Raw genomic sequence first — 16606 nt, 5'->3', positions numbered from 1 at the left:
TACAGTTGTAAACAAATGGCACAAATGGCATTCTGGTCACCTCCTGTGACCAGAATGTTTCCAACTCCTGTTATTTGTTGGAGGCTAAATAGCAGAGTCTTTTGGGAATGGTTGAAAGGACAGTGTTATATGTGGGACTACATCTGATCAATCGAAGTCAATGAGCACAAACTGATGAAGCCTACTCGGATGAGCGGCGAAACGTCTCTAAGACAAACCACAGTCCAATTACAATCGATTAAATGCCCTGAGATTAATTAAAATCCTGATTGAGTTGATTATATTTGTGACATTCCATTCATGACATGAATCTTACGAATATGTTTTTCTTGATCTTTTTCTGCAGCTCTGGGGGCTCCTCAAACAAGGCTACAAGTGCAAAGGTACTTTATTTTATACACACATCATTCATTTCCTATACAGAGTACCCTTTAAGACCAGTTTATGTCAACAACTTTTCTATGTGAACTACATTATCAAGTCCTGGTCCACCATGTTCTTCTTTTTATTAAAAAGTGCCTGCTTAAAGGGCAACTGCTTTTTTGGAATTGTGCCTATTGTTCACAATACATTATGAGAGACAAGAAGACAAAAGGTTTTTGTTTTTTTCGCCTTCCAACCTATAAAAATGGGCTTGTCCTTGGTGGCTAGCAATGCAGTCAATGGGAGCAATCAATTCTACCTCTAAATTACTTTAAAAATGCATTTAAAAATTGTCAACATCGCTTCATTTACGTTCTGTAACCTGTATAATAACCAAACTGTAGCGACATTGTTGTTGTAAGAGCGAACACGGAGGAACCCTTTTTCTAAATGGGTTATACTTGTATAGCGCTTTTCTACCTTTTTTTAAGGAACTCAAAGCACTTTGACACTATTTCCACATTCACCCATTCACACACACATTCACACACTGATGGTGGGAGCTGCCATGCAAGGCGCTAACCAGGGCCCATCAGGAGCAAGGGTGAAGTGTCTTGCTCAAGGACACAACGGACGTGACTAGGATGGTAGAAGGTGGGGATTGAACCACTAACCCCCCCCCCCCCCATCTCCCGAATTCGGGGGTCTCAAGGTTGGCAAGTATGCTCTAGTATACTCTGGACTGAAGCTGTGTGCCTTCATTGTTTTTGTAGCTGTTGTTTTGAGGCATGTTTAAAAAAAAAAAATAAAAAATACACTTTGTGAAAGTCAAAGTATAGTATTTCCCATAGTTGTAGTGGGTATTAGGATTATCTCAGGAGAGCATGTCCCAAATTCCAAGCTGCTGTTTTGAGGCATGTTAAAAAAAAAAAGCACTTTGTGACTTCAATAATAAATATGGCAGTGCCATGTTGGCACTTTTTTCCATAACTGGAGTTGAAGTTGTTCTCTTATTTTGGAAAACCTTGTTTTTGATTGATTGATTGAAACATGTATTAGTAGATTGCACAGTACAGTACATATTCCGTACAATTGACCACTAAATGGTAATACCCCAATAAGTTTTTCAACTTGTTTAATCAATTCATTGCAAAGTTACATTGTGTAATGCATCCAGCGGGGCATCGCAACAAAATTAGGCATAATAATGTGTTTATTCCACGACTGTATATATCGGTATCAGTTGATATCGAAATCGGTAATTAAGAGTTGGACAATATCGGAACATCGGATATCGGCAAAAAAGCCATTATCGGACATCTCTAGTAAATTTCATACATACGTGTTTGTTACTACATTATATATAGAGTTGAGAGTGTATATAAAACATGGATAGAGGGTTTTGAAGTTGTTTCAGAGGACCCCCCCCCACAAAAATGACGTGTATCCTTGTCTCTCATAATAATTGTGAACGATAGGTAAAATTCCAAAAAAAGTGCAGTTCCCCCTTGGGGTTGATGTCAACACATATGGTAGAACCGCTTTTGTCAAAAGTAAATATGTAAGTAAGGGCTAGTTTTTGTTTCGATTCAATTGTGTCGACAACCTCTTATGTTGATATCCGCCAGCCTGTTCAAGGGGCGTCGACATAAACATAGATTCACTGACTCATGTTGACATGAGTTGTCAACATAAATGAAACTAGGGATGTCCCGATCCGATATTTGGATCGGATCAGCCGCCGATATTTGCAAAAAAATGCGTATCGGCAAGGCATGGGAAAATGCCGATCCAGATCCAGTTAAAACCAACAACTCCGCTCCGTGTTTTCCAACGCACCTATTTAAATAGTGCATTCCACTTTTCTGCTGCTCCCTAATTTCCGTTCCGCATTTTCCAGCACACCTTCAACACATCCACAGGTCTGTGGATTCTCACGCAGTTGCTTTTAGCTGCTGGCATTACCCGACAGGCTCTTCTCACTCTTTTCTGTGTCTGTGCTTCTCACAGACAGCAAGCGCACCTTCTTACACACGTCACATACTGTCACGTCATACGTCACATACTGTCACATCATACGTCACATACGTATACGTCCTCCCCGAGCAGAGAGGTAGCAGCATGGCTAACGTTAGCTGTGATGCTAGCGCAGCCGTGTGACCAACGTTCTCTCTAAGGTGCGCGCTTGTGCAATTGCGCACTGTTTAAACGTCCTCTGCGCATAGCAATTATATGCCACGCACAAAATCAAATAAAAAAATAAGTGCATAACAATTTTCGACACACGGACATGACAGAGAAAACAGTTTTCGTCATCATTGTTCAAATATTATAACGTCTGTCGAGACGCTTATCTCCGTTCGGTGCCACACGTCCACACCATCAAAATGCCGAGGCAAAAATTTCCAGATCAACACCGTATGAAAAAATTAGTGATTTTTTTAGTTCTGATTTCCTTCTCTGCATGAAAGTTTAAAAGTAGCATATATTAATGCAGTATGAAGAAGAATGTTTTAATGTAGACATGCAAGCCTTGAAAGAAAATGTTGAAAATCAAGACTACATTTCCTGCAAATGGATGCATTTCTACCCTATATTTTAACTTTAGATTTATTCTCATATCAAACTCTTTTGGCTGTCTTTTTGACACTTTAATCCGGCGCCCTCCTCCACACCCTGGATTATAAATAATGTAAATAATTCAATGTGATTATCTTGTGTGATGACTGTATTATGATGATAGTATATATCTGATAGTATATATCTGTATCATGAATCAACCCGACCCCGACTTAAACAAGTTGAAAAACGTATTCGGGTGTTACCATTTAGTGGTCAATTGTACGGAATATGTACTTCACTGTGCAACCTACTAATAAAAGTCTCAATCAATCAATCAAAACACATAGAATCATCATACTGCTGTGATTATATGCATCAAGTGTTCATTCAAGGCTAAGGCAAAATATCGAGATATATATCGTGTATCGCAATATGGCCTTAAAATATCGCAATATTAAAAAAAGGCCATATCGCCCAGCCCTTGTTTCAATGATGCCATTTCTGTTTGTCATGTATAATTTTGTCTATTTTGTGTTTATCCTTGAATAAACAGGTCAGTTTCTTGTTACCAGCCGTTGTGTATTATTCAAACTCACCTAATTCAGCTGGCTAGTTGTTATCAAGAGTACTAAAACCCTTTTCAACATGATTCTGACAACTAAGTAGGCTAAATAACTTTAAACTTTAATACATGCTCGGATAGGCCATTATCGGTCAGTATCGGTATCGGTCAGTATCGGTATCGGATCGGAAGTGCAAAAACAATATCGGTATCGGATCGGAAGTGCAAAAACCTGGATCGGGACATCCCTAAATGAAACCTACACATTTACAGTGCATTCGGAAAGTATTAACAACGCTTCACTTTTTGGGTTTTGTTGTCGCAGAAATTGTAAGTTTTGATGATTGCGGGAAAAAATGTGCTAGGAAATTGCACAGTTTGGACAAAGTTGCCAGATTGTTACCTTTTCTTGCTGGGCAGTATTTTAGGACCCGAACCATACTTAGGGAAGAACTGACCCCTTTTGTTGCCTCAGTGAGTTACTAACCAACGCCGCAAGTTCCCAGACTTCATTCTTGAAAGAGACGACAAAGTTTTGTCTTGCTGTATGCTAACTTTATTTTAGTTTTTTTAAGACATGGCAGTTTTAGGCACTTGAGACTTTCACAGCAACAATACTTCTCACCTGCTCTGCACCCTTTTCCCACATTAAACAAAACCTTTTACAATATAAATCCCGTATGAGCCCCCAATCTTACCTATAACAGCCTGGGTGGTATCTTAAGACCTGAACTGTACTTAGGGTCGATCTGATCTTTTTTGTTGGCTCAAACCAGCGAGTTTACAGACTTGTAAAATAGCCGTCATAGCTTTGTGTTGCAGTACACAGGCTTTATTTTACTTTTGTTGAAAAAGGGCAGTTTCAGTCACCGGAAACTTTCACAGCAACAATACTTGTCACCTGCTAAGCACACGCACTACTCTGATTGATTGATTGATTGAGACTTTTATTAGTAGGTTGCACAGTGAAGTACATATTCCGTACAATTGACCACTAAATGGTAACACCCGAATAAGTTTTTCAACTTGTTTAAGTCGGGGTCCACTTAAATTGATTCATGATACAGATATATACTATCATATATATCTATCTATATAACTATCATCGTAATACAGTCATCACACAAGATAATCATCAGGGTGTATACATTGAATTATTTACATTATTTACAATTCGGGGTGTGGGGGGGGGGGGGGGGGGGGGTTAGGTTTGGTTGTTATCATCAGTCATCAACAAATGAGAACAGAGAAATGGATATTGAAACAGTGTAGGTCTGACTTGGTAGGATATGTATAGCAAGTAGTGGACATAGAGAGAGAGAGAGAGAGATCAGAAGGCATAAGAAAAATATCTGCATTTAATTATTTACATTTGATTATTAACAACAATCCGGGGAGGGTGTTAGTTTAGGGTTGAAGTTGCCTGGAGGTGTACTTTTATTGCGGTTTTGAAGGAGGATAGAGATGCCCTTTCTTTTATACCTGTTGGGAGCGCATTCCACATTGATGTGGCATAGAAAGAAAATGAGTTAAAACCTTTGTTAGATCGGAATCTGTGTTTAACGTGGTTAGTAGAGCTTCCCCTGGTGTTGTGGTTATGGCGGTCATTAAGGAAGTAGTTTGACATGTACTTCGGTATCAGGGAGGTGTAGCGGATTTTATAGACTAGGCTCAGTGCAAGTTGTTTTACTCTGTCCTGCACACTGAGCCAGCCCACTTTGGAGGAGTGGGTAGGAGTGAGGTGGGATCTGGGGTGGAGGTCTAGAAGTAATCTGACCAGCTTGTTCTGGGATGTTTGGAGTCTAGATTTGAGGGTTTTGGAGGTGCTAGGGTACCAGGAGGTGCATGCGTAATCGAAAAAGGGTTGAACGAGAGTTCCCGCCAGAATCTGCATGGTGCTTTTGTTGACCAGAGAGGAGATTCTATAGAGGAATCTCGTTCGTTGGTTGACCTTTTTGATTACCTTGGTTGCTATTTTATCACAGGAAAGATTAGCCTCTAGAATGGAACCTAGGTAGGTGACCTCATCTTTCTTGGTGATAACAATGTCACCCACTTTTATAGTGAAGTCATTGACTTTCTTAAGGTTGATGTGGGACCCAAATAGGATGGATTCTGTTTTACCCAAGTGTATGGATAGCTTGTTGTCAGCGAGCCAGGTGCAAGTTCTACAGAGTTCAGCACTGAGGATTTTCTCCACCTGTGAATTGTCCCTGTCTGATACCAGCAGGGCCAAGTCATCCACAAACAAGAACAATTCACAGTCACATGCTGATGACAAGTCGTTTATGTATACTGTATACTATCACTAGGATCGGCGAAAATACCTGTCCCAGGCTATGCTTTAAGGAGAATGGTTGGATTTGTCCGAATTCTTGCAATCGTCACATAGCAAAAATCCTGTAGGGTAATAAAGTGGTTCTTTGTCACAATCTGTTGTATAATGAATGATGCAATCAGTCGTCATCCTGAATTTCAGCTGGTGTGCTTTGACTTCTCAGACTGTGGCGTCAACTGCCATAAACAGTGCAGGGAGCTGCTAGTTCTGGCTTGCAGGAAGCTGCTGCGTTCTGGTTCTTTGGGATGTGTGACCCCTGACAGACGGACACACAGTTCACTGCCCAGCAGCCCCTCGCTGCACACCGATACCGGTCAGTCATCTTGAATGAGCCGCCATATTTTTCTGTGTTAGTCGATCAATATGCAGTCTTACTATATTGCTATTGATTCCTCAGTAATCCTCTCCACTTCCTCCAGACAAGGACGAGGTGTTCGAGTTCCCTAGTGTCACATCAGCAAATCCGACTCAGGGTACCAAAAGCATCACCCTGATGACCAGCTCGGCCCAGAGGATCTCCGTCCGTCTGCAGAGGGCCACCATCAGCCAAGCCACTCAGACTGAACCTGTGTGGTCTGAACACGGTTGGGGGGCCACCAACGTTGGCTCCCACACCTTTCCCAAAACGAAACACCGGACTCCCAGAGAGAACTACAAAAACAAAACGTTTGCCTTGTGGGAAAACCTGGAAGACAAGAAGCGGCGGACAGTTTTGGTACAATGCAGCGGCCACTCTCAGAATACGACTGGTGGAGAGATCACAGATCGCAGGATCACACGAAGAGGGAAGGTAATGGAAGCAAAGCAGTATTTATTACCTACAGAATTACCACTGTGTTTTTTATGCCTCACTTTTTGTACGATTTGGCCATTGACTGACTGTTAATTTTGACAGCAGTTTTTAATTTGGTTAGAATTATAAGCTTTTGTCAACAATTTATTTTAGTTTTAGTCAAATCTCAGTCATCTAAATTGATTTAGTTTTAGATTAGTTTTAGTCAACAAAGTTAAATCATATTACAGTCGGCTAAAAGTACTGTAAAGGTAGTGGACTAAAATATGAATTATTAAAGATAAGACCTCTTTAAAGGCCGACTGAAATGCGATTTTCTTATTTAAACGGGGATAGCAGGTCTATTCTATGTGTCATACTTGATCATTTCGCGATATTGCCATATTTTAGCTGAAAGGATTTAGTAGAGAACATCGACGATAAAGTTTGCAACTTTTGGTCGCTGATAAAAAAGCCTTGCCTGTACCGGAAGTAGCAGACGATATGCGCGTGACGTCACAGGTTGTGGAGCTCCTCACATCCGCACATTGTTTACAATCATGGCCACCAGCAGCGAGAGCGATTCGGACCGAGAAAGCGACGATTTCCCCATTAATTTGAGCGAGGATGAAAGATTCGTGGATGAGGAAAGTGAGAGTGAAGGACTAGAGGGCAGTGGGAGCGATTCAGATAGGGAAGATGCTGTGAGAGGCGGGTGGGACCTGATATTCAGCTGGGAATGACTAAAACAGTAAATAAACACAAGACATATATATATACTCTATTAGCCACAACACAACCAGGCTTATATTTAATATGCCACAAATTAATCCCGCATGACAAACACCTCCCCCCTCCCGTCCATATAACCCGCCAATACAACTCAAACACCTGCACAACACACTCAATCCCACAGCCCAAAGTACCGTTCACCTCCCCAAAGTTCATACAGCACATATATTTCCCCAAAGTCCCCAAAGTTACGTACGTGACATGCACATAGCGGCACGCACGTACGGGCAAGCGATCAAATGTTTGGAACCGCAGCTGAATGCGTACTCACGGAACCGCGTCTGCGTATCCAACTCAAAGTCCTCCTGGTAAGAGTCTCTGTTGTCCCAGTTCTCCACAGGCCAATGGTAAAGCATGACTGTCATCTTTCGGGAATGTAAACAATGAAACACCGGCTGTGTTATCCGGCACAACAGTCAGGGGGTGCATTCTACGACGGGTGTGCGTTATCTGGCACAACACCTGCCGCAATACACCGCTTCCCACCTACGGCTTTCTTTTTTGCTGTCTCCATAGGTTCATTGAACAAATTTCAGAAAATTCACCAACACAGATGTCCAGAATACTGTGGAATTTTGCGATGAAAACAGACGACTTAATAGCTGGCCACCATGCTGTCCCAAAATGTCCTCTACAATCCGTGACGTCACGCGCAGGCATCATCATACCGAGACGTTTTCAGCAGGATATTTTGCGCGAAATTTAAAATTGCACTTTAGTAAGCTAACCCGGCCGTATTGGCATGTGTTGCAATGTTAAGATTTCATCATTGATATATAAACTATCAGACTGCGTGGTCGGGAGTAGTGGGTTTCAGTAGGCCTTTAAAGTTTATTTGAAAGCACCCAGTGGCGGGCAGTGCGTTTCCCACCTAGGCTTTCAGTGATGTCCGACTTCAATGATTACCTCTCAAAATACCATAATTGATGTCACCACATGACCATTGCTGGAGAAATACTATACAGAAACACATTTTCGCCCTATTTGTGCATTGAAACACATCAACAGTGTACAAAACGGGTTATTTTCTGGCGCACTTAAAAATCAATAAACCCGCAATCAGCAATTAAAACATATCTTATGTGGTACTGTCAAAATTAAAATTGGAAAAAACATATGAAACGTGAAGAAATAAAGAAATAAAATATTTGAACTCACATTTTGTAGCACCCATCCAACGCCGGATAGCCCCTCATAGTCAGTTGATTCGAGTGGAAATGGCGGGCCTTTCCCCATTTCATCGCCGACATCGTCTCACAAGATGTAGTTTCTTTTTAAGTATCCTTGAAAATGGCCTTGCAAATATATATCTGCCCACCTAATCAACATGTTGCTCTCCTTCTTTGTGAGTACCAGCGAGTTTTCTGTGGCTTTCTATGGCTCATAGCTCCTGTGCCATTTCTTGTTTTCGCAACTTGTGATTGGATACTCACTTGGGACTCCCAAGTGAGTATCCAATCACATAGTTATAGTTATTTCACTAATGTACTTGTGATTTCTTATCGTACGATTTGGTCATATTGTATAGTTGTTGTCCTTGTAGTTGTGTACTTGCAGTTTATTGTAGTAGTGTTGTAGTCTATTGTACTTACAGGAGTAGTTGTGTAGTGTGTGAGTCATTTAGGTGTTGATTGTTAAAATTGTAGTCCATTCGAGTCTTGGGCAGGTCTACAATTATATCCCTGAGGTCAGCTCTCTGGTCTTGCATACGGGGGTGTGGAGGTTTGAATGTGTGACAGGTGTATTTTATACTCGTCATGAGAGTTTAGGAGCACAATTTTACAGGTACAGGACTCATTGATGTATTTCATGACACATAAACCGAATCTTGCTGATAGGTCAAATACTTATTTAAGTCATGTGGTAGAGATTGTGCTTAGACTGCTGCTTTGTGAATGAAAAATACACAGAACAGCAAAATAAAACACTTATTCTATTGTAATTATTATTTCCATCGCACATCAAGAACGACAAAGTGAACACAGACCATTTTTTAGTGCCATTTTGAATCCACCAAGCTGGACTTGGAACACTTGGTTAGACCAACGTGTGTTGTGGAACTTACTCTTTAGTGATGTTATGAAAACCTACTACAGTCATATCAGAGCCAAAATGGGTAGTTTTGTTGTAGAGGTGTACGGTATACCAGTATTAGTGTAGTACTGCGATACTAATGAATCATAATTGGTACTATACCGCCTCTGAAAAGTAACGATCCACAAACCCCCTGGTTTACGAGCAGAGGAGCATGTTCAGCTGGGCACAATCACAGAGTACTTACAAGCAGACACAGTGTGTAGACAGAAAAGGGAGAACGAACGCATTTTGGCTTAAAAAGTAACGATAAAGGTGAAGCTATAACACCGAAACGCAAACCCCGGAAGAGGTGCTTTAAGACATGGCTAGCGATCTAGCGGCTAAAGTCCAGGCCCAGTCGGCAGTGTTTCAGCTACTTCTAAATCACTAATCCTCGCCTCCATGGCGTCAAATAAAGTACGTTTCTTACAACTATCATCCCTGCAGGACGAGGAATAGCTAAACATATTTCACTACACACCGTAGCTCACCCTCGACAGAATGTAAACACACTCCATTGGTGGATCTCCACCTAACATCTACTGTAATGATACCAAGTACAGTAGCGTATCTGGTCGATACTACTATGACTACGTTGTTTAAAAAAAATCTATATTATGTTTATAAACTCAGGAAATATGTCCCTGGACACATGAGGACTTTGAATATGACCAATGTATGATCCTGTAACCACTTGGTATCGGATTGATACCCAAATTTGCGGTATCGTCCAAAACTAATGTAAAGTATCAAACAACAGAAGAATGAGTGATTATTACATTTTAACAGAAGTGTAGACAAAACATGTTAAAAGAGAAAGTAAGCAGATATTAACAGTAAATGAACAAGTAATGATAATAATAATGGATTAGATTTATATAGCGCTTTTCTAGCCACTCAAAGCGCTTCACAGAGAGAAGTGAGAACCCATCATTCATTTTTACAACTCATTCATTCATCATTCATTCACCGGTGTGAGCGGCACCGGGGGCAAGGGTGAAGTTTCCTGCCCAAGGACACAACGGCAGCGATTTTTGGATGGTTAAGAGGCGGGGAGCGAACCTGCAACCCTCAGGTTTCTGGCACGGCCGCTCTACCCACTACGCCATACCGCCCCATGTAGTAGATAATAATTGATTTTTTACCACTTGGAAAATGACACAATATGTTACTGCAAATGTCAGCAGCTAAATTAGGAGCCTTTGTTTGCTTACTTACTACTAAAAGACAAATTGTCTTGTATGTTCACTATTTTATTTAAGGACAAACTTGCAGTAAGAAACATGTTTAATGTACCGTAAGATTTTTTTGTTAAAATAAAGCCAATAATGCAATTTTTTTAGAAAAGTACCGAAAAGTATCGAAATAATTTTGGTACCGGTACCAGGACAACACTATTTTCTTGAATAAATATAAAGTTCTCAATAAAAAAAAAAATCCTTTTCCCTTCTAGGACAGCTGACTTGGTAGCAGAGGTGAACACCACTCTGAGGGGTCCAGAAAGCCACTATCGACTTCGACCAAGAAGTTCTTCTGTCTGGGAAGGTGCTGGGCTGTTTGAGCAACACAGAACTATGTCAACTAGACCACGTCTGCTTAGGTCCGCGACATGCGCTTTGGTAAACTAAAGTGGAATAGGATACACACGGTATTTCTGACCTGAGAACCGGAGGAAGATGGATCTTGATTGGGAATCACCTTCACAACAATATCAACATTATGAAATAGTGTGTCGTTACCTCACTTTTGGATGACATATTTGCGTATGAAGTAAACACAGGAAAACGTGTGAATGCTGAAAAGGTTAAGCCGAACTGAAATGCTAGCGGTTAGCATGCGTCAAGTATGAGAAGATGAGACTGAGGTGAAAGTTAGCTAAAAAAGCTAGCACGCTGCTAATGTTAGCAGATACAGTTAGCATGTTAATAGTTAAAATGACTTTTGTCTGCTAATTTAGCTATAAAAAAAAAAAAGGAATGTAGCTAACATTAGCAGAACATGCTACCGTTAGCATGCATTAAGTAGAAAAAGATATGACGCTGAGGTGTTTACCAGCAAATTTAGCTAAAAGAAAGTTAGCATTCTAGCTTTTTGCATTGGACTAACATTAGCATAGAGCATTTTGATTTTGGAATTTTTCAAATTGGTTGAGAACTGTGGAAGCAGTAAGTACTTTTAAAAGAGAATAACTTAACGATTGATTGATACATCCATAGACCGATTTATATTGCTACATTTGAAGTATATCGATCTGTACTCAGCAAGTTTGCCTTCCGTAAGATAGGTATCCATCCAATACCGTTTTAAAAGGGAATTGATCCATTTATCGATACTCTAAAAAGGAAAACATTTGATTTAAGAACGGAAAACTTTATATGAAGTTTAGCACTCTAAAAAATAAGGACGTACCGTATTTTTATGAGTATAAGTCGCTCCGGAGTATAAGTCGCACCGGCCGAAAATTTATAATAAAGAAGAAAAAAAACATATACAGTATAAGTCGCACAGGAGTATAAGTCGCATTTTTGGGGGAGATTTATTTGAGAAAACCCAACACCAAGAATAGACATTTGAAAGGCAATTTAAAATAAATAAAGAATAGTGAACAACAGGCTGAATAAGTGTACGTTATATGACGCATAAATAACCAACTGAGAACGTGCCTGGTATGTTAACGTAACATATTATAGTAAGAGTCATTCAAATAACTATAACATTTATAACATGCTATACGTTTACCAAACAATCTGTCACTCCTAATCGCTAAATCCCATGAAATCTTATACGCCTAGTCTCTTACGTGAAGGAGCTAAATAATATTATTTGATATTTTTCGGTAATGTGTTAATATTTTCACACATAAGTCGCTCCTGAGTATAAGTCGCACCCCCCACCAAACGATGAAAAAAACTGCGACTTATAGTCCGAAAAGTACGGTAAACGTTAAGTCTATTTACCCGTCTGTAACGTTCATCAAAACAAAAATGGCGGGTAGCCACGGTGGTCGAGAACGGTCATAATAAACGCCACAAGATAACATTAATTACGACATAAAAACATTCAGCTACAACAAAAGCCACAACGAATACAAATGACACAACACAATAATATAACTTTAAAGGGTAACTGAACTTTTTTCTGACTGTTGCCTAACTTTGTTTTTGATGACAGTTTACAAATATTAATGCTGATATTAAATAGCAGACAGCATCAATAAATTATCTTAGATTGCACTACGAACATGACGCTACTACCATGTATCGGGGTGGATGCAGGTCCGAAGCAAAGAAAGACCAAAGGAAGAGTTTTTTCAAAGGAATTTTCGGACGGGGAATCATAAAAACTAAACTTTTGAATGTCTTGGAGTTAATTTAACAGGCTCTGTGGATTGATAGGAGTGTTAAATCCGAAGAACCGTACGTGCCCCAAATGAAGTTTGCAATGTTCTGGACTATCTTGCCAGTTGTGTGGAATACAGAGTTATTGTTAATCAGTAGGGAGTGCACAAATGCAGCGTGAAGAGGTTTGTGTATATTATGCCATTAATATACCTGCTTTATAATCGTAACATCTCATTCTGGAGTCCGAATTAAGCCGGCATTTTACAAACCCCGTTTCCATATGAGTTGGGAAATTGTGTTAGATGTAAATATAAATGGAATGCAATGACTTGCAAATCATTTTCAACCCATATTCAATTGAATGCACTACAAAGACAACATATTTGATGTTCAAACTCATAAACTTTATTTTTCTTTTGCAAATAATAATTAACTTAGAATTTCATGGCTGCAACACGTGCCAAAGTAGTTGGGAAAGGGCATGTGTTACATGGCCTTTCCTTTTAACAACACTCAGTAAACGTTTGGGAACTGAGGAGACACATTTTTTAAGCTTTTTAGGTGGAATTATTTCCCATTCTTGCTTGATGTACAGCTTAAGTTGTTCAACAGTCCGGGGGTCTCCGTTGTGGTATTTTAGGCTTCATAATGCGCCACACATTTTCAATGGGAGACAGGTCTGGACTACAGGCAGGTCAGTCTAGTACCCGCACTCTTTTACTATGAAGCCACGTTGATGTAACACGTGGCTTGGCATTGTCTTGCTGAAATAAGCAGGGGCGTCCATGTTAACGTTGCTTGGATGGCAACATATGTTGCTCCAAAACCTGTATGTACCTTTCAGCATTAATGGCGCCTTCACAGATGTGTAAGTTACCCATGTCTTGGGCACTAATACACCCCCATACCATCACAGATACTGGCTTTTCAACTTTGCGCCTATAACAATCCGGATGGTTCTTTTCCTCTTTGATCCGGAGGACACGGCGTCCACAGTTTCCAAAAACAATTTGAAATGTGGACTCGACAGACCACAGAACACTTTCCCACTTTGTATCAGTCCATCTTAGATGAGCTCAGGCCCAGCGAAGCCGACGGCGTTTCTGGGTGTTGTTGATAAACGGTTTTTGCCTTGCATAGGAGAGTTTTAACTTGCACTTACAGATGTAGCGACCAACTGTAGTTACTGACAGCGGGTTTCTGAAGTGTTCCTAAGACTGGTGCACTCGTGATACGAAGGGTCCTCTCCGGCCGCACACCCCCCTTCAAGAGATCTGGTTTCCAATCGCATTATCCAGGTGTGTTAGTCTGACTTTTCAAAAACCGAACACGGTCAGATTAAGGTGTTTCCATGGGCTGTAGGAGGCTTGTTTAGAGCCAAACTATTTGAGAAATCATACTAATTTAATGCATGGACACGTACTGACTGAGAAACTTTGGGAGGGACTGCAGATTTGGGACTTAAATGCTTCTACTGAGGTAGCATTTCCAACTGTTCGCCAGTACTGGAGCCCGAATAAAAAACGCTCGAGAGAACACTCTGGGAATCAATAATAAGCCGGAGATTTTTTGACCGGGTCATATGGTACAATACAATCAGCAAGATCGGACCTTTAGTATTTTATACGTAAGTAGTAAAACCTTAAAGTCGCATTTTAAGTGCACAGGAAGCCAGTGCAGGTGAGCCAGTATATGATCAAACTTTCTTGTTCTTATCAAAAGTCTAGCAGCCGCATTTTGTACCAACTGTAATCTTTTAATGCTAGACATAGGGAGACCCGAAAATCGAGACGAGACGTAACGAACGCATGAATAATGATCTCAGAGTCGGCGGTGGACAAAATATAATTAATTTTAGCGATATTACGGAGATGAAAGAAGGCCGTTTTAGTAATACCCTTAATGTGTGACTCAAAGGAGAGAGTTGGGTCGAAGATAATACCCAGATTCTTTACCGAGTCGCTTTGTATAAATGTTTGGTTGTCAAATATTAAGGTGGTATTATTAAATAGGTGTCGGTGTCTAGCAGGACCGATAATCAGCATTTCCGTTTTCTTAACGTTGAGTTGCAAAAAGTTGCTGGACATCCATTGTTTAATTTCATTTAGACACGCCTCCAGCTGACTACAATCTGGGGTGTTGGTCAGCTTTAAGGGCATGTAGAGTTGGGTGTCATCAGCATAACAATGAAAGCTAACACCGTATTTGCGTATGATGTCCCCTAGTGGCAGCATGTAGATGCTGTTGAGTGCAGGGCCAAGAACCGAACCCTGGGGAATTCCGCACATTACCTTAACATAGGGAGACGTACTGCATCCTGTCAGTAAGATAGGATTTAAATAGAGATGTCCGATAATGGCTTTTTTGCCGATATCGATATTGTCCAACTCTTAATTACCGATTCCGATATCAACCGATACCGATATATACAGTCGTGGAATTAACACATTATTGTGCCTAATTTTGTTGTGATGCCCCGCTGGATGTATTAAACAATGTAACAAGGTTTTCCAAAATAAATCAACTCAAGTTATGGAAAAAAAATGCCAACATGGCACTGCCATATTTATTATTGAAGTCACAAAGTGCATTATTTTTTTTAACATGCCTCAAAACAGCAGCTTGGAGGTTGAGGTGGGCGGTGTTGGGGGGGGGGTGGGGGTGGGGGGGTTGGGGGAGAGTAGCGGGGGGGGGGGGGGGGGTGTAAATTGTAGCGTCCCGTAAGAGTTAGTGCTGCAAGGAGTTCTGGGTATTTCTTCTGTTGTGTTTATGTTGTGTTACGATGTGGATGTTCTCCCGAAATGTGTTTGTCATTCTTGTTTGGTGTGGGTTCACAGTGTGACGCATATTTGTAACAGTGTTAAAGTTGTTTATACGGCCACCCTCAGTGTGACCTGTATGGCTGTTGATCAAGTATGCCTTGCATTCACTTGTGTGTGTGAAAAGCCGTAGATATTATGTGATTGGGCCGGCACGCCAAGACAGTGCTTTTAAGGCACGCCCCCAATATTGTTGTCTGGGTGGAAATCGGGAGAAATTCGGGAGAATGGTTGCCCCGGGAGATTTCCGGGAGGGGCACTGAAATTCGGGAGTCTCCCGGGAAAATCGGGAGGGTTGGCAAGTATGACTGGGAGACGCAACTGCTCTGTACTTCTCCCTACGTCCGTGTACCACTGCGTACAGCGGCGTTTTAAAAAGTCATTAATTGTACTTTTTGAAACCTATACCGATAATTTCCGATATTACATTTTAAAGCATTTATCAGTCCGATATTATCGGACTACTCTAGATTTAAACCAAGAAAAGGCTAAGTCTGACATACCAATACGTGTTTTGATTTGTGCTAATAGAATGTTATGATTGATGGTATCGAAAGCAGCGCTGAGATCAAGTATCAGCAACATGGATGACACATCAGCATCCATAGTTGGCAATATTGGATGTTTTTTAGAGCGCTTTACAAGCTCCATTGTAAGCGGACTTTTGATCGCATTTATTTACTATTTAGAATGCAAACAAAGAAAGAAAAAACATATGTTCTTGTGTTGCATAAGAATTGCGAAAGATAGACAAAATAAAACAATTTAAAAGTGCAGTTCCCCTTTAAGCCACAAAAGACGCGAGCGACAAAAGTGACAGCGAAGCAAGTTACGCGAGGCATTGACTTCCGGAACACAACATGAAGCGACAACTAACAGTCAAGGACACGTTATTTCATGAGAAAGAATGAATACAAGAGATGGATCAAGGAGGTTATGTAAATTAGGAAGCAAGAAGGGAGTAGGTGACATACATGCTTC

At 40.7% G+C, this 16606-nt stretch overlaps 1 protein-coding gene across 4 annotated transcripts in view; it reads left to right on the top strand.

The window, feature by feature from the left end:
* The window catches only part of rasgrp3 (RAS guanyl releasing protein 3 (calcium and DAG-regulated)), a 77696-nt gene extending 62267 nt beyond the window's left edge, over positions 1–15429 (top strand). For all 4 annotated transcript variants that reach the window (XM_061964615.2, XM_061964621.2, XM_061964623.2 and 1 more), the window contains 4 exons: positions 347–383; positions 5989–6138; positions 6245–6615; positions 10919–15429. In XM_061964615.2, the coding sequence (XP_061820599.1) occupies positions 347–383; positions 5989–6138; positions 6245–6615; positions 10919–10927 (567 nt within the window). In that variant the 3' untranslated portion in view covers positions 10928–15429. The remainder of the gene's footprint in view (positions 1–346; positions 384–5988; positions 6139–6244; positions 6616–10918) is intronic.
* The last annotated feature ends 1177 nt before the right edge of the window (positions 15430–16606 follow it).

Source organism: Nerophis lumbriciformis, linkage group LG02 (genome assembly GCF_033978685.3).
Source record: "Nerophis lumbriciformis linkage group LG02, RoL_Nlum_v2.1, whole genome shotgun sequence".
NCBI classification, from domain to species: domain Eukaryota; kingdom Metazoa; phylum Chordata; class Actinopteri; order Syngnathiformes; family Syngnathidae; genus Nerophis; species Nerophis lumbriciformis.
The sequence above is the reverse complement of the archived record's forward strand: the minus strand, read 5'-3'. Positions and strand labels throughout refer to the sequence as shown.